This window comes from Dipodomys ordii, unplaced genomic scaffold (assembly GCF_000151885.1).
Source record: "Dipodomys ordii isolate 6190 unplaced genomic scaffold, Dord_2.0 Scaffold28, whole genome shotgun sequence".
NCBI lineage: Eukaryota > Metazoa > Chordata > Mammalia > Rodentia > Heteromyidae > Dipodomys > Dipodomys ordii.
In genome coordinates, this window is record NW_012267244.1 from 9,676,264 (window position 1) to 9,701,914 (window position 25,651).

The window sequence follows — 25,651 nt, forward strand, 5'->3', positions numbered from 1 at the left end:
TTTTTGTTGTTGTTGGTTTTTTTTTGTCATTTCAATGTAACAAAGACAGTAATTCTCTGAGGCTTCTGGCTTTAGGCAGGCATGCTAAGTCTTCCTAAAGCCCCAAGACTGCATTTGCTATATCCAAGAAAGTGTTAAAACCATCCATGCTCTTGCCACCCCTCAGCTTCAATTCATAGTACTGGCTTTTCTTCTTTGTTTCTAGAAGCCTCACCATTTCCTTTCATTCCTTTTGACCTTTGATAATGCATTAAAATTTGTCATCACATTTTAGCAAACTGGCTCCCTCTATTTCAGTTTGGTCTGCCATATTGCTGGGAATCAAAAGCATATATCAAGCCCAGTAAATTTCATGTTGTCTATTTTTCTTGGTTTAGTCAGTCTTGGAGATTTTGTCGTTGGAAGAGAAGAAGAAAACCTTGAGGTCATTGGTCCCTGCCATTTCTCTGTGTCTAGCTTGACTCCTTTTTCTAGTATAAAAATGGTGCCCTCTACAACCCTTTGATAGGTAGTGAGGAAATAAGGAACCCTTGCCCTTCTTCAAAGCTAATAATTTCCCTAAGGTAGTCAGATTTATTTATAGACCAACCATTTTAAAGGGCTGAAAACATCAAAAAGAATTTCACAGTCAGTCAGTTAAATAATGACCAGGATATAGTAGAACATTTGGAAATAAATGGAGACCGTCATGAAGGACTCAGATGATTTATGGCAATTTATAGCTTATGTAAGGAAAAAGGTTTCCGTGGGGGATTATCTCTCTCATTGAAATCCTCTCATTTCTGAAATGGCTTCTGATTGGCAACAACAGCTCTGTAAAAGGGACCTAATTTTTCAAAGCTTTTATTTGTTTTCCTGGTTCTCAACCTAATCTGCAGGACAAAATGTCCGAAGGCTCCCAGCAAAAGAAGTCTGAAATCATGCCACATACCTACTGTTACCCATTTACTGTTTTTCTAGCAACACTCTATTATCCCAGCTTTCACAGCTTCTTCTTTTCTAGACTTTATAAACATAGATCCTCAGAAATGCCTTGAAAACTTCACAATTCACTCATTGTATACCCAAGCACTGGCTGCCGGAGGAGATGAAGGGGGCTGTTGAAGAGCTGGGAAATTGTTTGGATAAGATAGAAAATTAATAAAGAGCAGAAGAACTTCAGCCCACCTGCTTATTTGACTTAGCATAGTTGATCCCAACCCCCTGCACCATGGGCCCTGTGAAGCCCACTGGGCAGGCATCACATCGGAAGCCAGGAGCCAAGTTCACACAGCGTACACCTGGGTAGCAGGGATGGTATTTACACTGAAAAAAAAATTAGTCTTTAGCCACATGAGGAAAACACTCTTGAACTTTTCCCTATTTGCAGATGCGTGCATATATACATATATATATATATGTATATATATGTATGTATGTATGTATATAAAATTTAATTTTTTTGTCGGTTGTGTGGCCTGAAGTCTGGGCTTGGGCACTGTCCCTCAGCTCTTCAGCTCAAGGCTAGTGCACTACCATTTGAGCCACAGAGCCACTTCCATCAACTATATTTTTGGTGGAAAAAATGATACAAGAGAATTAGGTTTCTGGGTTCATAGTTACCCACTGGACTTGAATGACCTCTCCAGGCAAGGGATGTCTTTTTTGATGTGCTGAGTGCTGTCCCTGAGTTTTCAGTTTGTTTGTTTAAGGCTATCATTCTTATCACCTGAGCCACTTCCAGCTTTTTGCCGGTGAATTGGAGATAAGAATCTCATGGACTTTCCTGGCTGCACTGGCTTTGAACCATGATCCTCAGATGTCAGCCTCCTGAGTAGCTAGAATTATCGGCACCAGCTCTAGCCCTGGCTGAGGATTGCCTTTTAATAGACTTCGCTGTATTATAGAACAATAGCACATCAAAGTCAAAAGGATACTTACTATTAACCAATTTACCTCCTAATGTAGTAAGCTCCCCTGTGTTTTAATTTGGTTAATATATCCCTGGGAAAGGCCCATGCCTCTGGACCACCTGTCAACTAGTTTCTAGGTGACTACCAAAGCATCAGAGAGCCAACTCCTTTCATGGAAGACCTTGAGAAAACAGGAGGCTGGTGCTTCTTCAGTAAGACATGATTCTCTGCCTTTGTCTTTGCCTCCTTCATGCCCTGTCCAACTCATGGCTAGTCCAAGGCCCTTGCAGCCTGTGAGATAGGTTCCTACACTTACAAAAATTCAAACACCAACTTTAACTAATGTAAAAAAAATGACCACTTCCTGTTCTTTCAAAAAGGAGAAAAATCCCAGCACACAGATAAAAGACAGATGCAGTTTGTGAAATACATGCAGATGACTCTCTGATTGAAGGATTACTAGACACTATTTTTTTTAGACAGAGTCTGGCTATGTAGCCCAGGCTGGTCCCAAGCTCATGATCCTCCTGACATCCCCAGAGCTGGGATTAATACTAGGGATGATCTTAATCAGTAATCAGCTGAGTGTCGCTATGAGCCTGCAGGAACCTTGGCTATGGCTAGTCTCAGGTTCCTACATGCCCTCCTCCCCTCCACTTCTTTTATCCTTCCTCTGGTTGCTGGGACCCAGAAGCATGTTTTGGTGGCAACCTTGTTATCTGCTATGGATACAGCTTTGTGATCAGCCTAGTGACTAGATAACCACGATCTTGACACATTTCCCATCCTGAGGCTCTGCCCAGAGATCATGCAGCCTGTATTGGCTGTATGTGTTCTTATTGGCCCATTCTTGGCCACTTTTGTGCTCCCCACAGGCTAAAGTCCTCCTCAACAGATCTTGCTGGTGTGAGATTTCCTCCTGTTTTAAGAAGCTTGAAGAAAGCTATTCAAATTTCCAAAATATACCCTTGCACAGATCCTCCCCTTCCACCCTTTCAAAGACAGAGGAAAAGCAAATTTCTAATACAGATTGAAAAAAAAAAACCAACAATGAAGATATTGCTACAATCATAGCGCTGGAGCAACAAGGACTGGTAGAAACGTTAAAAACCAAGAGGAGAGTAGCAAACATGGCCACATCTGTGTGTCACACCTCCTTTACTCATTGGGTCTCAGTGTCTCCAAAGATTCAAAAACAGGGACTTTTTTCATGGATTCTGGAGAATGACCGAAGCCATCCCTCAGTCATTAGCCTGGTTTCTGGTTCCGTTCAGGACCTGGCAGTTCTAGGGAGCCTCTACCTTGTGCACCTGAAAGTTACCTCATCAACGTCAGAGCAGACGATGCCATTGCCTGTGTAGCCCTCAGGGCAGGGCCCACACTGGAAGCCATCTCTAGTGTCGGTACATCGGACACCTCGGAAACATGGGTTGGAGTCACATCGCCGTGGAGGCCGAGTTGGAGGTGCCGGGGGTGCTGGGGGCACCAGTGTGTTTGGGGTGGGAGACTGAAAGCTGAGAGGACCTAAGGGGAAATAAAACCCCAACAATCTGTATTCATCGCTAGGGAATTCAAAGGATATAAAATGAAATACTGTTTCCCCATGAACTTTTCTTCCTTTCCTTCCAATGGTGCAGAGCTGCAGCCCTGTGGCCTCCCCTAAGCCCCCTCCCCTCCCCAGAGGTCTACTCCATCCCACTCAGAAAGTCACTTACCACAGGCCTGGCATTCAGCGATGGTGTTTCGTAAAAATGATGTTTCCTTGACCTTTACAAATGGACAGGGTGTGTGGAAAAGATTAGACAGGAATACCCAATAGAACTCAGGAATGAAAGAACCTATATATGGTGCACCAGCAGCCTTTGATGGCCTCCCCTCTACCTGGAGCCATGCAAGTGTATCCCTCATCTGCAGAGCACTTCTGGCTGACCTCTGGGAAAGTGCGCTGAATGAGGCCACCAGCCTCTCTCCTTGTCTGTGCAGGCCCACAACTCCAACCTCACGTACAGAGTTCTGCTCTGCTAAGGTGTGAGGTTTTCTCAGGGTAGATCCTGTTGGTTACCTGCTGTCTTAGAAGATCTTTCACCTCTGCAAGCAGCTGGTTTAGTTGTGTCATTTGACCCAAGAACTGTCGATTAAAGTCCCCTGTAGGAATAGCAAAAGGGAAAGAGCATCTAGCTAGTGACAGTCCAAACCAAATTATTCCCCGGACAATTACAACAAGGGGATTCAAAAACCTAGGGTCTAGCCTCTGGCTAGTTAGTTCAAGTTCATACAAGTTATAAACAAGTGTAATGAAAAGATTCCTTGCTCTGGATGGTGCTAAAAGGGTTGGGTTTTGCAGATGCAGATGACAGTCTATCAGTGGGTGATGGACCTAGCTCACTCAGAGGTTTTTGGCATTTGTCTTTGCTGATAAGAGGATGCGAACCCCCCACAGTAGCCCACACCTGTGCTTGTGGTGGCCAATGGTTCACTCTGCTGCAGGAAGCAATCTTGCAGGCTGGCTGCCTGGAACAGTGAGCCCTGAACCACCAGCTTCAGCTCTTCCAAGAAGTCCTGGAAAACAAACAAAAAGGCACATGTTTGCTTACCGGAGCTTTCTGCTACCATTCAATACCAATGTGCTTCTGGACTCACAAGACTCATAAAAGAGGAGCCCTGTATACTTGGATGCTGGCATCATGCACCATTTTGTAGGTTCACATTTTTTCTAAAGCCTGTAGGCTCCATCCTTTTTTTGAGTGAAACAAATGTGGAACAAGCCAGTTGCCTGAGTAAACACTGTCATCTAATTTGGCCTGGGCATTCATCAAAATGGCCGAGAAAAGGAAAGCCTGTTTTCCATCATGGTAAATGAGTTATAGACTGTAATTATGATATTGGTTTTGAGCAGTATTGTTTTTAGGATACCTTGGCTCCAGGTTTTTGCAAAGCCTCTAATTTCCGTGGGCTATGAAAATGGAGAAACAGTACATTCTATGATCATTAGGTTGTTGGCACTGAATTTTTATATTATTGGTAGATATCAATCATTCATTATTTAGTCACAAAGTCAATTTCCTCATCCATTTATCTTGTAATGGCTTACTTGTACTCATTTTATTATATCTGTAAGTGTTCAAAAATGTTAACTGCTAATGTAAAGCTATCATCGTTATTTTAGAAATGAGCGTGCTCAAGATTTTCAGAGGAATTCTACTTTATGGCTTAGTCAAGTTAAGATTTATGTAATACATGCCATGTAACAGGTCCTGGCTTAGATGCTAGCCTAGATTCTTCATTGTGGGACCACAATGGACTTGCAGCACCAAGTATTCTGAATGCTTAGAATATGTGGTCTGACACTTTAACTGATTGAGTGAATGAATATGTGACTACCAAGACCAGCTTGCTATGGTTCCTGCTGATAATCCAAGGAAGCAAAGATTTTGAGAAATGCTAATTAGTATAGTTCCCTGTTGACCTTGTGACTTCTAGAAACTTCTACAAACTGACTTATTTGGATATGGACACTAATTTCTGGTATGGTCAGTGACCAAATTTCTGACTGTCAATAAGATTTCTTGGAGATATTTAGTTCAGAAAAGTTAAGTAGACTTTTCTATTATTTTTTTTCTATGTATAAATTCATACTAATAATCTCTCTAGCTAGATGTGGTGGTTAATGTCTGTAATGCCTGCATCAAGGAAGTTGAGACATGAGGATCGTGAGTTTGAGACGGGTCTGGAGTACATAATAAGACCTTACTCCTCCTCAATTTCCCCTCAAAAAAAAAAAGAGAAAAGAAAGGAAAAGAAAAAAAAATAAAGCAAATAAAACATTAACAAACAAAACCCCAAACCAAATTGCCATCTGTAAAACCAAACTAAAGCCAACCAAATCCTTCTTAGATTTTCATTTTCTTGGAATTTTTTGCTTCCTGTTGTTCAAACACCAAATTCTAGGATCAGATTCATAGTTTTTATATTAACATCTAAAATCTTGCTGCAGTCCGACTTACAATAAAAGTCATTGCTTGCACACTGCTTCTTTGAACAAAGGCTACAGAGTAACTTGCATAAAGTACATGTAATGAAGTAATAAAATAGAAATGGAAAATAAAGATTGAGAAAAGACAGCAATATTATAGGTCATAACAGGCAAGCATAGTTACTGATTTGGGCATTGATTGCCATACCAGATAAAATTCAAGTATCAGACCAGATATAAATTATTGGAAAGGACAAAGAATACTAAATAAAGCACCTCCTAGCACAGAAATTCTCAAGCACTCTATGTCATGGCATGGTGGTGCACACTTCTAATCCTACTACTCAGGATGTGTGAGTTCAAGGTCAATTTGGGCTATCAGTGAAAGCCTCAAACAAAACAAAACAAAACAAAAAACAAGTTTTGTGGATGTAACTCAGTGGTGGAGACCATACATATTACAGTCAAGGTCCTAAGTTCTATTCCTAGCACTGCAAAGATGTTTGTGACAATTTCTATAGCAGATAAAATGGTAAAATAAAGGTAACAACAATATCACCATTAAGTGAAATAAAATACAGAGGTGATGGAATTAAGCCTGATGTCCTTCCAAGACTTGTGAAAAAAATCTCTTTTTCATGAAAAATGAATTAAAAAATCATAGAAGAATAACTACTCCTTTGTAGCTATGCAATAAGAAGAGTTGACTCCAAAGGCTCTACATACAATCAAAAGCAAAAATCCTCAAATTTTGCTGTCTATTTGAACCAATATTTTAGAAAATAGTAATGTCTAGGTATCAGGGCCACAGATTGTAATTAATTAGTCTTGGTGGTTGTCCTCTGGTAGAGAGACGTGTGGCAAGTTCCCGGGTGATTCTAATATGCAGTCAGTATTGGACTCACTGGCCTGGAAGCCAACACATTTTCCCAGCACATGATTCCATACCCCATAGGCCCTTGCAGGCCCTCTTTCCATTTTGGAGAGTAGCTTGCAGGTTCCTACCTGTGCCTTCCTTTGGAAAGTTCTCAGTTCAATAGACTCAGGATTCTGAGAGAGACCAGAAAAGGCTCTGGGAAGATTCTGAATGGAATCCACTTGGGTGCAATCCACATAGAGCTCTACAGAGCCTGTCCCTCGCTGCAAATTGGTCAGCCTCAGGAGGATCCTGTGCCGCTTCCCATCAGCCAGCTGCAGGTTGTTGAAAACCACCAAATAGATCTTCCCATCATCCTTCAGGTAACGGAGGATGGCTGGAAACAAACATAGATCAATGAATGGAGTGTTCAGTGGAAAGGGGTTAGTTCTATGTCGAGTGGCCTTCTGGTCACAAGGGTAGATCACTGGAAAGAAGGAAAATTGTAACTACAAATATTGATTCATCATCTTATATATGCCAGAAATTGTCCTAAGCACACACAAGATACTAGGATAGGAGCCTCCTTTCCTACCATGGATGTTTTGTGCTCATGGATACACACATGATACTAGCAACTTTCAAAATAAGCAATAAAGCTTCTGATAGTGAAAAATATAATGAGCAAATAGAATCCTTACCAGAAAGTAAGCCCAAATCCAAGTCAGTGTCTGGGGGCATGAATCCATAAACTCACCAAACATTCAGTGCACACTACCATAGGCTCCTTACTTGCTTTAAACATTTGAGTTCTCCTCATAGCCATGCTATGGAAATACAAATGAGGATAATAAAGCCCAAGTAGTGAAAGGCTTTCCCAAGAACACTGTAAATTGCAGGACTAGAATTTGAATCCAAGTGTGAGCTATTCTATGATTAATGGACTGCTAGACATGGATATGTGTCTGTAAACACATGTCAAATAGAGTGTAATTTTTTATATTGCACTTGAACAGCCCTTTGTTAACAATGTTCAGTTAACAAACAAAGAAGTTAGATCTACTACTTTATTGGTAGGAGATCTACTACCTTATTGGTCATATTGGAACTTAAACTCAGGGTCTTGCATTCTTGATTAGCATTTTTGCTCATGGCTGTTACTATACCATGTGAGCCACATCTCTAGTTCTGACTTTTTGCTGGCTAATTGGAAATATGAATCTCTCAGATTTGTTTGCCTGGATTGGCTTCCATCCTCACTTCTCAGATCTCAGCTTCCTCAGTAGCTGGGATTATAATTGCAAGTCACCAGCTCCTGGCTTTACATTTTATCATCATCATCATCATCATCATCATCATCATCATCATCATTATTGTTTGTCATGGGGCTTGAACTATGAGATCAACAAATAAAAATTTATAAGAATTTTTAATTCTGGTTTTCAGTTTTTCTTTTTATTCCATTTTTGTCCTGAACGTATTACGCCTTAAAATAAAATTTAGTCATATAAGCTGGCCCTTTGAAAGTGGAGCTCCTTGGCTGAGATTTGCTAGAGAGATTAAAATGATCTACTTTCAAGGTCTTCGTAACTCAACAACAAACTCCATAGGTCCACACACAGGTATCCCTTCCAAATCCAAATCACTCTCCAGAAACAATTCCAGGAACAAGAGAAAGGATGATTGTACATGTAGCTGGACAGTGGATGTGGTAAACACATCGCTACAGCCTAAAAGGTCCAAGCCAAAGCCTTCAGCTGCCCCAGGGTGGGAAAGCCTTAAATTGTCAGAACAGGTCTGGAAAGGAAAATAGTAATGTACATCAGAAGTTTAAGCATGTACAGATCCTATGACTCTGGGGACTTGCTGCTAAAGGAATTAAAAGAAGACACATCAAGATATATGCATAAGAATGGCCATTTCAGAAATATTTAATATAGTGAGCATTTGGCAGGGCATATATATGTGAAAAGAAACAGTTGGCTACTTAGATTATTGTATGATGGCTCATACCTGAAACCCTTGCTATATAGGAGGCTGAGCTCTGAGGATCATGGTTCAAAGCCAGCTTGAAGAGGAAAGTCTGTGAGACTCTTATCTCTAATTAACCATCATAAAGCCATAGAGGGAGCTGTAATTCAAGTGGAAAAGCACTAGTGTTGAGCAGAGAAGCTCAGGAAAAATATCCAGACCCTGAGTTCAAGCCCCAGGACTGGCATACAGTCTCATCTAGAGAGTGCGCTTTCTCTCTCTCTCTTTTTCTTCTCTCTCTCTCTCTTTCTCTCTCTCTCTCACTCACACACACACATACACAAATTATGGTATGAATAGAAAACAAGCCTCTATGGAATAGCTGTATATTAAAAGAAGAAGAGAGTCTCATTATTGTTAAATGAAAAAAGGAAGTCATAAACCAGCATAGTTTCATTCAGAAAAAAATGTGTACATGTATATTTGCAAGCATACATGTGTATGTATATATGCACATGAACATGTGTGTAGAGAAAATGAGAATATATCAATATTCATTTAATAATTGTTTGGATGATATGTACTTTTTCGTCTATCTTCACTGTCTAATGTTTCTATGAGACACCTGTTCCTTGTGAGAGCTTATTTGGTGGTTCTAGCAGAGGATCATAATATTCATATTTCTCTGTTGGTAGAGAAACTCCTCTTTCGCTGGTGTGGCTCAGCTTCAGAAGGGATTCACATAGCATAGTGAGGGAAGAGACTCCCACTGAGCCAGTGGCTGAATCAACCCTGGCAACCAATAGGGTGACTGATGTCACAGTGAGATCACCTTCACATCCTAGAAACACCCATCACTTACATATAAACAAGTAAAGACATGCATTGCTGTCCATCCATGATTTATGGCAAGTACACGACTGGGATTGCTTTTCCTTAGGAACCCCTCTGTAAAGTGTAAATGTGAGCCTGGTACTGCCTCACGGACCAGCTAGCCAAGAATCCCTATTTACATTGCAGTTTCCCCAAGGAAAATAATCTCAACTGAGAAACTTGAAGGATATATTTAAGGGCTTTTCCCACCTTATGCTCTTGTGAGGTTAATTTTCCTGCCCTTCTTGAACTCTGACTAGACTTCCTTTTCCATCTGACTATGGTAAGAGAGAAGGGGAGTAGGAAGCCATCATTCTGTGACTTACAGAGATGCCAGATGGGGTCAGAGAGATCTTCTCTTATGTCTATGTGGTCACAACAAGCTTCTTGAGAGAAAAGAACTGGTAAACCCTGACAAGGCAGACTAGCTAGGGGGGCTATTGATGATTATAGTCTAATAGTAAGTTTCCTGAAGTAAACTCTCAGCAAGACATAAGGGATAAAAAGAAAGAAAAAGCTAGAGAAATATTAACATGAACAGAAATTCTTAAGATTTCCTTTCAACCTGAGATCCAACAGGGTTTTTACCCTTTTATTTTATATTAATTGTTGAGAATTTACAAAAGGAACTCATGGCTGGAAATAGGAGTCGCCTATAGCAGCTGAAAGATTGAGAAATGGAGCCCAAAGAAGCACTAATCCATTTTTTACTTTAATAACTTTATGATTTAGAATTGTTTTCCAAGGTCCTGGAGTGTTTATAAGCCAATAAAAATGCCACTTGGAAGCCAGGCGCCCGTGGCTCACACCTGTAATCCTAGCTACTCAGGAGGCTGAGATCTAGGATCTCAGTTCAAAGCCAGTCCAGGCAGGAAAGCCCACTAAACCACTCAGAAAACCGGAAGTGCTGCTGTGGCTCAAGAGGTAGATCGCTAGCCTTGAGCTGAAGAGCTGAGGGACAGTGGCCAGGCCCAGTTCAAGACCCAGAACTGACAAAAAAAAAAAAGAAACTTGGACTGCCAAACTTGAATTATGTCACAAACATTTATTCGATGTTCCCTGATTCTAGTTATGGCCACTAGTTCTGGTCCCTATATTAACAATTTAGGGACTTAACACAACAATTTAGGGAATTAACACTTAGGGACTTAAAACAAATACTGTCTTTTGTGATACTGGGTGAATTTAGGGCTTCACACTCACACTCTACAACTTGAGTCACACCCTCAGTTCTTTGGCTTTTAATTTGTTTTCAGGTAAGGTCTCTTGCCTGATCTGGCCTCAGGTGATCTTCCTAACTCTGCTTATAGACTAGCTGCTATGTGCCACCTTGCTCAGCTTGTTTTTCAGATAGAGTCTCGGGCTAGCCTCAAACCATGATCCTTCTATCCCACACATCCTAAGGAGCTGGAATTACAGGTATGCACCACCAATCTCTTGATTTTTTATTTTTATTTTTTACCCAACCTAAGGTTTCTATGAAATTCAATGGAAACATATTTCCATGCTGCCAGTCTTCATAGGTATTTTCAGGGCACATGAGCTGTGGTTTATTTTCATAACTGAAAAGCTGAGTTGAATTTTATAAATAGTGTCTATTGGGTCTTTTATATAACAGGTACACATTAAATGTATGAACTTCCAATGAATAATTAAATGATTTAGACCTTTTCATATAGAAATTAAAAAGGTCTGAGTGGCAGTTTAACTTCTCATTCGATGTACCAAAGCATACCATGTGTCCGCACTCTTACTTAAGGGGATTCTGTACTTCTCGCCTTGCTTTTTGTTGCAATGCAACACCTGGATGATAAATCTCTCATGCTCTCAGATCTTGTGACAATAGCAAGAGGAAGAACGGGAAAGAAGAATTGTGGAAACTTTCATCTTCACAATGTCTGCTAGCAGAAAAATTATCAAGGGCCTTGACATTTACCATTCTTCAAACTTGATCCAATAATTCTCCTTTCTCGTGGCTTCCATTTTTCATTTTTCTTTTTTATTGCAAATTCCTTGCTTCACTGCCTCTACACTTATTATATCCTACAGCAGCAAGACAACCCCAGAGGGCCGACTGGCGCCTGCTCAGGAAACTTGGTGTTTACATCAGTTGCACTGAGTCCAGCAATGGCTGAAAGCTGTGGTCCCTGGAGCCTCTGCTGCACCCCTTCCAGGCCTTTCCAGAGCATCACCGTGGAGGGAGAGAGAGAGAGCTCTTTCTAAGGCTCACTTGACCTTGTCATAACCCAGCACACACACAGAACAGAGAGAGCAAAACAGAGGGGACAATAGTTCAGAGGGAGTAAGGCTGTCATCCACCCTCCAGCAAGGAATGAGAAGCCAGCACCTGACTGTGGAAGCTCAGTCCTGCCACACCCCAGTGTCATCACTGCCCCGGGGAGCACTGAGCTCACAAAGATGTTCCTGGGTACAATTCTGTTTCTTCAGCTGCAGCACATTCAGTTCACATGTACAATTTCCCCTCACCACCAGCTCAACAAGTCTGCTTAGGAATTCAATCTGTTTATCTTGCAGGCTTAGTGCAAAGAAAAATGTAGCCATACTAGACTGATGGAGAAGATTCCTGAACTTCAGGTGCTCCTGTGCCAAACATCATGCCTGCCTCTACTCTGCTCCATTTTAGTCTTCTATGTTAGATTCCTGACTCACCTTGCCACTGCAGGTCTCTTCTCAGATTTGGGGGACTGACAGGTTGATCTTCTTACAGAAGTGCTCTGATGAAGTTATTGCTTTCTTTTTTTTTTTTTTTTTTTGGGTCCAGTCATGGGGCCTGAACTCTGGGCCTGGGCGCTGTCCCTCAGCTCTTCAGCTCAAGGCTAGTGCTCTACCACTTGAGCCACAGTGCCACTTCCGGCTTTTTTCTTTTTGCTTATGTGGTGCTGAGGAATCAAACCCAGGGCCTCAAGCATGCAAGGCAAGCGCTCTACCACTGAGCCACCTTCCCAGCCCTGTTATTGCTTTCTTAATGGTGAGCACACAGACAGGTGAATGAAATCCTTCAATAACTCCCTAGTGGCTTCTAAATATTGTCTAAAGCCCTTACCTCAGGACTGGCCCCATGCTTTTTGCCACTTTCACTACTCTCCACTCTACCAAGTCTATGTCTTCTTACTTCTCTTATATTCCATATCACTGAGATTATATAGTAGAAGGCAATATACTTATTTATAGAGATGACAAAATAGATAAGACAGAATACTTGCGTGACTGCTCTGAATTTTATTATCCACAATTAAATCTTTTAGAAACTAAGGAGTTTTTTTTTTATTGGTTTGTTCATTTAAACCCTTTCTCTCCAAATGTATCATCTTTTTGTATACTTGACAATCTGGGGCCTGGTTCTGTGGAGCTGTCCAAAAGCTGTATAGTTCCATACCTGATGCAGAAAGCCCCTCACTTGCCTGATTAGAGCCTGTCTCAGTGACTGGCAGTGAGTGACAAGCAAATTGAATCAATGAGGTCTTCCTGAGACTGCTGTCTCAGGAAAGAATTTTTAAAAGGTGCTTTTGGAAAAGTGGACATGGTAGTCAAATATATTATGAAATGTTGACCTACAAGGTAACCAAGGAGGATGACAGTTTTAACAAACCGGAACTGACAGCATTTTGTCAGGTTGGGACAGGAGTTCAGTCCCCTGGCCCTCAGGCAGCAAATTCATGGAGGCACACAGAACTGTCTGCTTTGCTTGGCAGATGGCTTTACTCCGGCACTTTAAAATATATAATAGAAACCACCACTGTCAAGGTTTCTTCTTCTTTTAAAGTAATTTACATGTTCAAAAATGCCTTCTATTAAATCTTTTGTAATGGAAATTTTTGTTTATCTTTGCCTATGTATCTTTATAGCCTAGACACAGTAATGTTAACATTTTTGATTCATATAAAAGGTAAATCATCAAATTGCATTTGCTAAAAGTACTCTGGGTGATAAATTCAGCTTGTTTCAATTTTATTTTGTGCATGTGTGTACTGGTATTGGACTTGGCTTGGGTGCTATCCTGCTGTCCCTTAGCTTTTTTTTGCTCAAGACTGGTGCTCTACCACTTGAGCCACAGTTCTAGTTCTGGCTTTTGTCTGGTTAGTCACACAGACTTTTCTGCCTTGGCTGGTTTTGAACCAAGATCCTCATAGCTTAGCCTCTGAATAGCTAGGATTACAGGGAGAAGCCTACTGTTGCCTGGCCGGATTTTCTTATGACAGTTTGAACAGATGTAAAGTTTACAGAATATATACCTACACAACAGCAGCAGCATAACTATCTAGTAAAAGAAGGGAAGCAATCATATCAAATATCTACAGAGGGCTTTATGTTTTAAAAATTATGTGACTAATCATGATGCCTAACTCTGTGATACAAAGCTGTGAGGCACACAGAATCCAAAGGTCATATAACAGAACGAGTTGCATAGCCATTTCTTAAGTCATGGAACCTTTCTAGCCTTAGTAAAATCACAGCATATTAGCCTGATAAGTCATCCAGCTTAATATCTCACTTCACAAAGCTCTTCAATAAAGTCAGTGTCTCCTCTCCCAACACATTTCCGGTAACAAGGAACTCATTACTCTCAGAGAAACCCATTTCGCTTTTGGAAAGCTCTCCACAGTTTTCCTAACATAGAGCCAATATCTGTTTCCTCTCACTTTCACCAATGAGTCCTCATTGTACTCTTCAGTGCTTTAGACAGATTTAGTCTGACCCTCATTTCAAATGACATTTTTTCAAATACCTTAAGGCAACTTTTATCTCTCTTCTCTTTTGTCTGGCTTCTTTACTTTCCTAGTTTTTTTTTTAAAACTTTTCAACTGGGTTATGATAATAATAATAATCAAAGGTGCAAGAAGGTCTAAATGGATTCAGTTCTTCTCAGAGTACTGTCTGATTTGACTGTATCTTTGTGAAATGTGTTCAGGACAAAGATGTAATTTTAGATGTGGCTTGGACATTTAAGAGTAAAATGAGACTATTAATTTCTTTAACCTGGACACATGTATGTGATATTCAAACTTAAAGAGCTTTTTTAAAACAGTTGCATCATAGTATCTACTCATTCATTCATTCATTCATTCTGCTCAACACTGACTGGTTTCTCCTGCTGTCGACCTCTTACGTTAGATCTCTCACATTCTATGCTTCTGCAATTTACTTCTCCCTCTTGGAGCATGGATTTACATCTATGCTTGTGAAACTTTATCCAATTTGATTGTGGCTTGTAATGACATTTTGCAAATATTGATGACATCCAATATGTTCAGTTTGGTTTTCCAGCTTTGTGCTGACTATAAACACAATAAATACTGTCTATCTTCATTTAAATCACGATGTTGAGAGTTTCAATGCTAAAGACAATTTTGCCAAAAAGCTTCTAGCTACGTAGTGATAAATCACCTCACAACACTCAGCAGTACTATTATCTGTCTGTCTGTCTATCTATCTATATCTTATTATTTTTTATATTATTCAGAAAGGTATAATCAGTAACTGCATAACGTTATTTTATGCAGTAAAGATACATTATGCTCCATAACATTTCTTAATCAGCTTAGAGGTTTCGTGGAAAAACAGTTCCGTGTGACTTATCGTCAGTAGCTCCAATTTTGTGTTCAAAAAATTCCAGATTTCTTTTCCAGGCAATCTTAAATTACATGAAGAATACTACAGACCTCTGGGAGTTTGTGCTAGAAAGTTCACTAGCCTATGAGTTTCAGAATCCACCTTGCCTCTCTTTCTAGAAAGGAAAACATGTCTTTCTCCACTCTGTTCTCTGTGATTTCTAAATCACAATGATGTTGCTACATTCTTCATCAAACATCCCAATATGTAATGACATAGACAACTAAAGTCACTGAAGAGATTGGTATTATTCTATTATGAAGATATTGGGTGTTATTCTGCTATCTCCTCATCTAGCTCAGGTGGTTGTTTCCTGCTAATTGTTCTTGACCATTTGAAGAGTATTTCCTTTGATGGATAAGATAGAAGCAAAAGAGCTGAATATGGATTCTTTCAACATGTGTTAATCCTGAATTATATTCTAGGCAGGGGCTTATTCCTTCTTTATTTTGGATAGTTTATTTTTATTTTTATTTTTGCCAGTTGTGGGGCTTGAACTCTGGGCCTGGGTGCTCAGCTCTTCAGCTCAAGGCTAGCACGCTCTTCTACTTGAGCCACAAGGCCACTTCTGGCTTTTTCTGCTTATATGATGCTGAGGAATCGAACCCAAGGCCTCATGCATGCAAGGCAAGCACTCTACCACTGAGCCAACTTTCCAGCCCCTTCCTTCTTTATTTTGAACATAGCTTTTTGTGTGTGAAGTGTGAATCATTAAATTTGACTCAATTAGATATTAGCTTCTCTGTCCTAAGTTATGTGAAAGTTTAAAAATTCTTAATTTGTTCTTCCTATAGTTTTGTGAAAATTTCAAAATTCTTTCCATCTTCGCACAAGACTACTTTAAACCTGTGCTAATTGAATGGTTAGAATCTTTTAATAGTCAAGAATAAAATGAGCCTTGAGCTTTTAGAACAGTCTTGGAATATTGAAAAGAATCAATTAAGGTTATAATTAAATTCATGGCCCTTTATCTTTCCCCACTCAATATGGAGTCCAGAGTATTAATTTCTGAGTTTCCCACCACTCTCAAGCTATATTTCTCTTTGGCCAGAAAGTTCAAGAACCACTGTTCTAGACCATTGGACATCTCCTATCTGTAAGCTCTCCTTAGTCCTGATAGCACATACAGGTAGGTTTCTTTCATTTCCACAGCATTAACTTGTTCTTCAGTGACAAAGATCAAAGAAACAGTTCTTCTCATTGTCTTTTTTCCTGAAAGGTAAAGCTATTTTCAAGGCAAGCCTTTGTTTTCGGAAGATAAACACTAGAATCTAGCTGTCCATCTATCTATCCATCCATCATTATGTAGTATTTAAAATATGAAGTTTTAAAATTGCACCTCAGAGTCTAAGGGGGATGATTACATAATTCAGTTCTTACAGTTGACTTGTGAGACAGCTATTATCATTCTACTTTAGAGATGATAAATGGGCTAAAACAGATTGAGATATGTAGTCATGGTGACCAGTTGGTAATTAAAACCCAGGATACTAACTGGAAATTTGTCCATGCCAGATACTACAAAAGCATCAACCATATTCGGCCAAGTGGTTTCTGTAGAATCCTTATTTTTATTAAGACTTTGCATCTGCTTTGCTAATAATTTAACTAATATTATTTTCATATTATTATACTTTCATTCAAAAAGTCTTCGAGATTCACTTACTAACCCTCCTCACTTTTTTGAATACTTACTATGTACCAGGATGAGGAAGTGTGTTAGTGTTTCATAGCTATGACAAAACACATGGGATTGACTACTGAAAAGGAAGAAAAAATTATTTTGACTTACAGTTGGCTTTACTGCCTTTGGGCTTGTGTGAGGCAGACATGGTGGGGATACATGATACAGCAGAAACTACTCACTTCATAGGGGCCAAAGCATAAAGGAGAAAAGCAGGAAGGGTCTAGGGTCCCACGATGCCCCTCAAAGGTATGACCCCAATGACCCGAGTTCCTCTAACTGGGCCCCAACCACTAACTGTTCCATCGGCTCCCAACCATGTTGCCAACTGGGACAAAGCCTCTTGCACATGGGCCTTTGGAGACACATTCACCATTTAAACCCTAACAGGAGTGTCTATCAACCTTTTCATCTAGAGGTCGATAAGCTCGTATTTATGGCTTCATTCTATTATTGGTGATTCTTCAGAAGAAACACACTAACAAGCTCCTCACTCATTTCTCTGTCTGCCCCCTGTATTTAGTGTTACACTTGTCCTGTCAGGACAGTCTCATAGACTCTCGATGATGAATTCACACAGACGGAGCAATTTAGGAATAGAAGGGAGACGCGGTGATAGTGACAAGTTAGGAGCAGAGGTTTTCTCACTACAGAGGACCTTGTAGCCATTAGGTTGAATAAGCTAATGTGTCTAAAATAGTTTAGTCAGAAGCTACTGGACTATAGATGAAGAGAAGTGATTGCTACAAGGGAGGAGCTCCTTCAATAGATGCAAGGCAAGTTAGCTTTTTGCTTGGAGGGGGGGCTGGGGTATGGCACTGGGTTTGAACTTGCCATGCACATGCCATGCAGGGGCTCTACCACTTGAGCCACACCACCAGCACTTTTTGTTTCTGTTGTTTTTCTGATAGTGTCTTATGTTTATAACTGGACTAGCTTTAACTAGGACTCTCCTTTTACATTTCTGGCATAGCCAGGATGACAGGCACATGGTATTACACTTAGTGTTTTTATTGATCAAGATGGGGTTTTGAACCCAGTTCTTTCTAACCAGACTGGCCTTAAACTGCAATCTTCCTGATCCCTGTTAAGATGTAGGCATAGGCTACCATGCCTATCTCCATTCTTTTTTGCTTTAACTCTATAGTCCCATGAAAGCTAAGAGTTAATCTTTTAATCTACAGATTTAAGGGTGCAGTCCTGAGTAAAATCTAAGAGACATACTGAAACACTAGGAAGCATCTCCTTTTAAAGCAAGTGGAAGGAAAAAAACCAGGCAGAAAGACCGGTCTTCCCTTCCTGTTTTATTAAATGCATGAGACAGCAGAACATGTATCTATCACATTCCTCAATAAACAAGAACAGGTGTTGTCCCCAGGGCATGGGTGGAAGGAAGAGAATGAAAAATAGTGACCTTTCTTCTGGGGAGTCATTCTCAGTGCTTGCAGTCCCTCCCTTCGGCAGTAAAAGAGATGACAGCAAAGGGGTCAGAAAAGTGAGAGCTTGTGTAAGCTGTCAGGAAGCAAGCAGCAAAGAGCCCTTTATTCTCTTCTACGGGAGGAAGATATTTTCCCTATTCAGAACAGCTAGATCCTTGCAGAGCTGTGAGATAGCTCTGCTCAGACTCCGGAACTTGAGAATGATGGGATCCGCTGTTAGGGGCTGAATGCTTGTGTCCACATCAGATTCTGAATTAAACTCTGAATTTCCAGTAAGATGGTGATTGGGGGGTAACTAGCCTTGGGAGAGGCAAGTCGGACTAGATTAGGTGGTTCTCTCATGGTAGGATTCATTCCCTTATAAGAAGAGAGATAAGAAGACTAGAAAATATGCTCTCGGTACTTTTTATAGAGGATACAATGAAATGATGAACATCCGTAAGCCAGAAAATGGGCCCCAGAAGTGGAGGTGTGCCTCAAGTGGTAGAGTGCTAGCCATGAGTGAATAGGCCAAGTGAGAGCCTAAATAAATTCAAGCCTCAGTTCCAGCACACGCACACACACACACACACACACACATGCCACACACACACACATACACACCTAGGGAGAGAGAGAGCATGAGCAAGCAAGCGAAAGAGTGAGGGAACAAGAGAGACAGAGAGACAGAGAGACAGAGAGACAGAGAGACAGAGAGAGAGAGAGAGAGAGAGAATGGCCCCTTATCAGCAACTGTATCTGACAGCACCTTGACCTTAAGACTTTGAAGCTCCCAGAACTGTGAGAAGTGGAGTCTGTGGTAATCCATTAGTATTCTATTGGTATTTTGTTACAATAGCTGAATTTTGACAATGTCAGAAGCTATCTTGGCCCAAAACAATTCTTTATTCTTTCTTCATATAATCTCATCTTCCACTATAGGTAAATGAACAATAAGAAGAATGTGATATTGAAAATGAAATAAAATGTGTAAGAATAAAGTTGCACAAGGGAACCATTTTCAGGACAGTGGACACCAACTCTTCGGATAGAAGGGGAGTTTTAAGAAAATGCTCCTTGCAAATGTACTTACCTTTATTTAAGCGTCCCATTACAGTAAATTCAAAATATTTGCTATTGTCGGATGAGGAGTAGAGTCCAAAGATGGTGGCTGAGCTTTTAGTCTGCAGCTTGAAGGTGGAGATCAAGTATAGTTCATTCAGGGCTGGGTCTGTCAGGACAGGCTGCAGAGCAGCAGGGTTCAGCCTCTGACTGGAGGTTGGCAGAAGGTCAAAGACTGGAAGAGGGAGGAAGGGAGAGATTAACTTTGTGAGAGATTAATTTTGAGGAAAACATGTTTCTTAGGGGGCCATTTGACAATAGCTACAAAATAATGGAAATTTACAGTGTGCGCGTGCGTGCGTGAGCACACGTGCGCATTTGCACACTTTCATGTACATGTGCCAGTTCAAGGGCTAGAACTCAGGTCCTGGACTCCATACCTTAGCGTTTTCTACTGAAGGCTAGCACTTGACCTACAGCTCAACTTCAGCTTTGTAATGGTAATTAGAGATAATAGTTTCATGGACTTTCCTGCTGGGGTCGTCTTTGACCCATAATCCTCCAACCTCAGTCTCCTGAGTAGCTCAGATTACAAGGGTGAGTCACCAGTACCTGGCACCTTGTATCATGTTTTCACATTGTCAGGCTCACAAATTCTTCCTTGTCACTTGGTAGTGGCTGCACATTTGAAGCAGTAGAAATACAGTATAATATTCATCACTAGTTAGAGTCCTTAAGGGAAGACTAAATTTGCAAACAAAATTGGATGTGGCTACACTAGTGGCTTTGAAAATGCCCACTAGGAAAAACACTAAGGCTTAAAGTACAATGGGGACAGGTGAAAGCATCCAGCTCATTGTTTTTCTCATGTCCTCAAGCAGCGAATTTCAGTCATGGGTTCCCTTAGGTACCTAGCAGACCAGAACCAATTGTATTTTCCTGGTCAGTGATAAATGACAGTTAATATAGCTGAAGGCATGGATGCAGTGAGGTACAGGGTCACTAAAATGATTGGCTGCCTTGTGAGATCTAAATATTCCCTTTGTGCCTTTACAATTCTCCAATATTTCTCTGTTAAAAAAATAATCCTATGGTGGAAACAAAACAAAATGATGAGGTTTCTCATTCTTGACTACAGATTGATAGGTAAAGTTGATGTGCAGAAACAAAAATCTGCGTTTGTATTTGCATAAGTTGTCTTTGATCAAGTAAGCAACACTTTTTAATAAAAAGTGTTTTAAGATTTAGTAAAAGCTATAGAAGAGTATGTTTGAAGTCACTTAAAAGGCAAAGGCTCAATGTGGGTGATACTCACTAGAAGTCAACTTAGAATTTGTTAGTTTATGCAATTATTGTTTGAACAATTCTATAGCCTACAGGAACTTCAGTACCTGTCTCTTAGATACAATAATCTGATTACTAAAATGATAATACTAATAATTTATAAGGTGCTCTTACAAAGCATGCTAAGCATAGTAATGGAAAAATGTGCAAGGAACATGAAAAATCAATTTACAGAAAAAATTATAAATCATAAAAAAGCATATACATAAATTTTAATATTTACCTGATGGAGAAAGCTAAGTTATATAATAGGACATTATTTTAACTCCAAATCAGAAAAGTCATAAACACAGTAATAGCCAGTAAGGATTCAGGGAAATGGGCCCTCTTTTTCATTTATTGCTTGGAAAGTTTTAAGTAATATAAATACCCTGAAGACAGTTTAAATAATAGTATTAAAGGCCCTAAAACATAAATGTCCTATGACCTAGAAATTCTACCTAAAGAAATTCATAACAGAAATAATAGATAAGACAGCACATGATTTAGGTAGAAGGATATCTGCCATCAAAATTCTAGAATTTTGTTTAGGAAGGAATTAGGTAAAACTCTAAATGAAAGAGAAATAAATCCTGAAGCTCTCTTGACAAAGTATTTTGCCATGAAAACATAAACTCTCGTTGGTTGGGGAATGCTAACCAAGCCATCCTGTGGCACTTTAATCACTCAATAAATTACCAACTACAATATCAAAATACTGAAAATAACTTGTGTCCTTTGTTACAAACCTGGCTAAGTTAATTTCAGTTCTTAAAAGAAAAGAAAGGAACTACCATCTACTTTAAAAATACAGCTATTTAAATACCTTCAGATAGGAAAAGATGTTTGTGATAAAGTAAAAAATAAAAACGATTATGAAAGTTTGTCACACAAACTTTTGAAAACATTTGAAAGACAACATAACAGCCCATTCACATTAGTGGAAGCTATCTAATATTTTTCTTATCCAATTTCTATTTTCTTTTTTTTGGGGGGGGGGAGGTCCGGTCATGGGGCCTGAACTCTTGGCCTGGGCGCTGTCCCTCAGCTCTTTAGCTCAAGGCTATCACTCTACCACTTGAGCCACAACGCCACTTCCGGCTTTTTTTTCTGCTTATGTGGTGCTGAGGAATCAAACTCAGGGCCTTCAGCATGCAAGGTGAGCGCTCTACCACTGAGCCACCTTCCCAGCCCCCCAATTTCTATTTTCTGCAACGAGTAGATACTGCTTTTATTATAAGAAAGAATGAATAAAATTCTAAAACAGGTAAAAATTCAAGTACTCACAAACATCTGTTTTCACTTTGGCTTCTAATTGATCTATCTAATTGATCTCACACAATAATGAATATACTACTAGATGTGTTGGAAAAATAAATCTATTGTGTGTGTTCTTTCTAATTTTCCATGTCCTCAAATTATGAAGACAGCTGCCTACTTTATTTCAAAAAGGGATTATTATTATTATTATTATTGCTTTTATTGTTGTTGTTGTTTTCAGCAATTGGAAACTTTGGATTCCTACCAATGAAGGTATCCTCAGAAAAGAGATATGTTCAGGGTAGATGAATGCATCCAAATGAAACATGGCACTCTTCATCTTTGGTTCGACTTTGTTCAAGTCCATAATTTAACTCAAACTAAAAGTTCTGTATTTCAATCTATATGGTTTGTTTGATCCATTTGCTGCTCTCTCAAGAGGCAGAGTAGGGATTAGTTACTAATGACTTCAGGATGTTTAAAAAAGGAAATAAGACACTATCATTTTCTATTAATGTTATTGCCTTTTTAATCCAACCAGAATCCAAGCACAAGCCTCTAGTGTTAGAGGTGAAATTGCTGCTACCAATGAACCCAACTATTATGTAAATTGAATACACTAATTTAAGACTTGTAATTCCCACTCTAAAAGGAGATAAGCAAATTATTCAGTTGAGCTGATGGTTATCTACTCAGTAAGAGAGTCTATCAAAAACTTGACTTAATCAGATCATCTACTGCAATTAAATTAACCAGATAGTTAGATTCTAGCCTGAGCTTTTAAGTTTCCATAAAACTGCCAGGTCCAAGAAGCAGAAGTCATGCCTAAGGTACACCACAAGGTTGTGCATTCAAATGTCAAGAATTTATTGTAACACAAAATATTGGATCCAAATATGAATGTGTCAAATAATCTTTGCCACAAGAATATTTTTTGAATTGTACCAAAAAATTAGCTCTTATATGGTCATATGTACATAGCTATTGAGCTTTTCTGCTCATCTGGTAAGATTATCCTAGATGTATACTCATTATTGCAACTAAGGGAAACCATAGGACCTAAATTTCTTTGGGTCTGGCTTACTTCACTGCATATGATTTTTTCCAAGTCTTTCCATTTCCTAACAAATGGGGCAGTGCCATTCTTTCGGATAAGATGATGCTAAACGAAATGAACCCCAAGATTTGGACATCAGAGGTTTTTCTTTGTTGTTGTTGTTTTTAATGTACTATGTGGTTTTTTTGGTTTCTTTTGTATGTTCTTCCCCCGATTGTATATCCCGTTTCACTGTGTTTGATTTTGTATATACATTTATCTAATTTGGGGACAGGAAGGGGGATAACAAAATGCTGAAACAAGGACACAAGGTGACCCATTGCAACAATGATACTCACAAGACACTATGCTGGAAATGAACTTTACAACTTGGGAAGGGGAGAGGAGTGGGAAAGGGAAGGGATATTAGGAGAAAAACAAAGGAGGGGGTAACAATGTTCAACAAGAAATGTACTCATTACCTTACTCAAGTAACTGTAGCCCCCTCTTTACAGCATCTTTACAGTAAAATAAAAAATTTTAAAGTTAGTTTTTCTGGCTTCCTAGAAGCACAGGGCATAATGCATATTACAGACTTTGGCATTTACAGTATTTCAACCCGATCTGAAATTAGTTGCACAGGAATCCCTGAAACCACAATTCCGGTTTTCTGGTGTGGAATCAAGCTGAGTTTCTTGGTGAAAAGAAATAAGTAGTTTAAGTGAGTGATCCTTGTGATGGGGACTTAAAGGGGTTGAAAATGTTTTTTGCTCTGGCTACCTGGAGAATAACAGTTGTCACTTCAAGCGTGTGTCTTGTCGACTTTTCTTAGTTAATAATAGAAATCAACCCAGGCACCAAGTTCAAATAGGAATATGGCCTAAAGTCTTATTTTCTTTTTCTTTCTTTCTTCCTTTCCTTCCTTTTTTTTCTTTCCTTCCTTCCTTCCTTCCTTCCTTCCTTCCTTCCTTTCTTTCTTTCTTTCTTTCTTTCTTCCTTTCTTTCTTTCTTTCTTTTCTTGTCTTTTCTACAAGGAATTCTGTTTAACCTACAGAGCTCTCTGTCCGAGGGCATTTCATTTTACCAAGGGCAGGAATATTGAGGTATCTATATTTATTGAATGTTTTAAACCTTTCCATAGACAAAGACCAATTTCTCAGTCCTTTCCACGTGTCTCAGGAATCAGTACACTTAGCCAACCTCTAAATGATAAGAAAGCGTGCTTCTTTGGGATCCAAACGGAAAGGCGGGTTGACAGAGTAGAGGCGTAAGGAGGAGGCTGTGCTGGGGGTGAACACAGCTTCGGCCTCCCCAGGGCATCTCAGGGGCCGAAGCTGGGACCTTGTAAGGAGCTGTGAAACGCTTCACCACGTCGCCCTAGGCTGAGAAAAAGCTTTGCATCCCTCCAACTGTTGCTGTTAGGGAATGAATAATCGAATTTCAGAAACGTCTAGACTCTACCCACAACTTCCAATCACAACGTGCTTGGATCCGAGCCCCAGAGCGACAGGGATGTGCGGGGCCTGTGAGCGCGGAGACGCTGGCCCACTTACCCCGCGGGGCGGCCTGGGCGCCGGCCCCCGGCCACGGCGGCAGGACCAGGTGCAGGAGCAGGAAGGCGGCTCCACGCGGGGTCAGCATGTTCACCGGTGGGTCGGACGAGCGACGGCGATCTTGCCGGGCCTCAGTGTCCCGGGGCTGGCAGGGTGCCGTCCCAAGTCGGGGGATGTCCCCTCCCCACCCCGTGGGCCGCGCAGGTGTGGGGTGCGGAGTCCGAGAGCCGTCGGGGACAGGGAGGGCGCTCGCGTCCTGGCCACGCGCGGAGCTGGGGCGCCGGCGGCTGGGCTGGACGGCCGCCACCCGGCGCTTTATGGTCCGGCCGCCCCGGGGGCGGAGGAGGACCCGGGCCAGGGCGGCCCCCTTTGGCGAGGATCCCCCGTTGCCGGGAAGGGTGGGGAGGCGCGAGCCGGGGCGGGAAGGCGCGGGGAGCGCGGGGGAGCGCGGACCGGCATCCTGGGGGGCTGAGGCGGGAGGGCGAAGGGAAGGTGGGCGACAGACGGGTGCTGCGGACTGCCAGCAGGCGCGAGGACCCGCGCAGACCCTGCGGCCTTTCCTGCTCGTTCACCTTCTGAAAAGGACTGCGTTTTGGAGGGGCTTCCAGATTTTCCCCGAGTCCCTCGCTGAACGCATCCCCGCGGCACTGCGGGGCGCCCTGCCTCGAGGGGTCCCGGGAGCAACTGGCTTCCTGTACATTCTCCAGACTTTCCTTGAATCATCAACATGTGAGACTCGAATAGTGACCATTTGGGAGTTTCTGTATTTCTAACGGAAATAAAACACATCTCAAAGAATTTATCCAGAACACACACTCCCCCCCACCCACCTTGCTCTCTCTCTCCTTCTCCTCATTCTCTTTCTGTATATATGTGTACATTATATATATATATATATATATATATATATATATATATATATATATATATATATATGTTAGTGCTGCTGTCTTTTGTGGAGAATTTATTTGCATTCCAGTTTCCAAATTCCCTGTCTACCCACCTTCTTCCACACTAAAGATTCTGAAGTAGGCCGCAAAAGACAAGGAAGGAACATTATATAATTCGTTTTCTCCTAACACAGTGTAGGGATGAACTAGAGGGGCCAGGGAGGATATC

At 40.7% G+C, this 25,651-nt stretch overlaps 1 protein-coding gene across 1 annotated transcript in view; it reads right to left on the reverse strand.

Moving 5' to 3' along the window:
• The window catches only part of Thbs4 (thrombospondin 4), a 44,025-nt gene extending 19,402 nt beyond the window's left edge, over positions 1 to 24,623 (reverse strand). Inside the window, exons 1-8 of the mRNA XM_013015831.1 lie at positions 24,533 to 24,623; positions 19,392 to 19,595; positions 6,871 to 7,118; positions 4,343 to 4,451; positions 3,955 to 4,037; positions 3,608 to 3,659; positions 3,214 to 3,416; positions 1,168 to 1,305 (exon numbers count right to left, since the gene is read on the reverse strand). Coding sequence (XP_012871285.1) covers positions 1,168 to 1,305; positions 3,214 to 3,416; positions 3,608 to 3,659; positions 3,955 to 4,037; positions 4,343 to 4,451; positions 6,871 to 7,118; positions 19,392 to 19,595; positions 24,533 to 24,620 — 1,125 coding nt within the window. The 5' untranslated portion in view covers positions 24,621 to 24,623. The remainder of the gene's footprint in view (positions 1 to 1,167; positions 1,306 to 3,213; positions 3,417 to 3,607; positions 3,660 to 3,954; positions 4,038 to 4,342; positions 4,452 to 6,870; positions 7,119 to 19,391; positions 19,596 to 24,532) is intronic.
• Between the last annotated feature and the right edge of the window lie 1,028 nt (positions 24,624 to 25,651).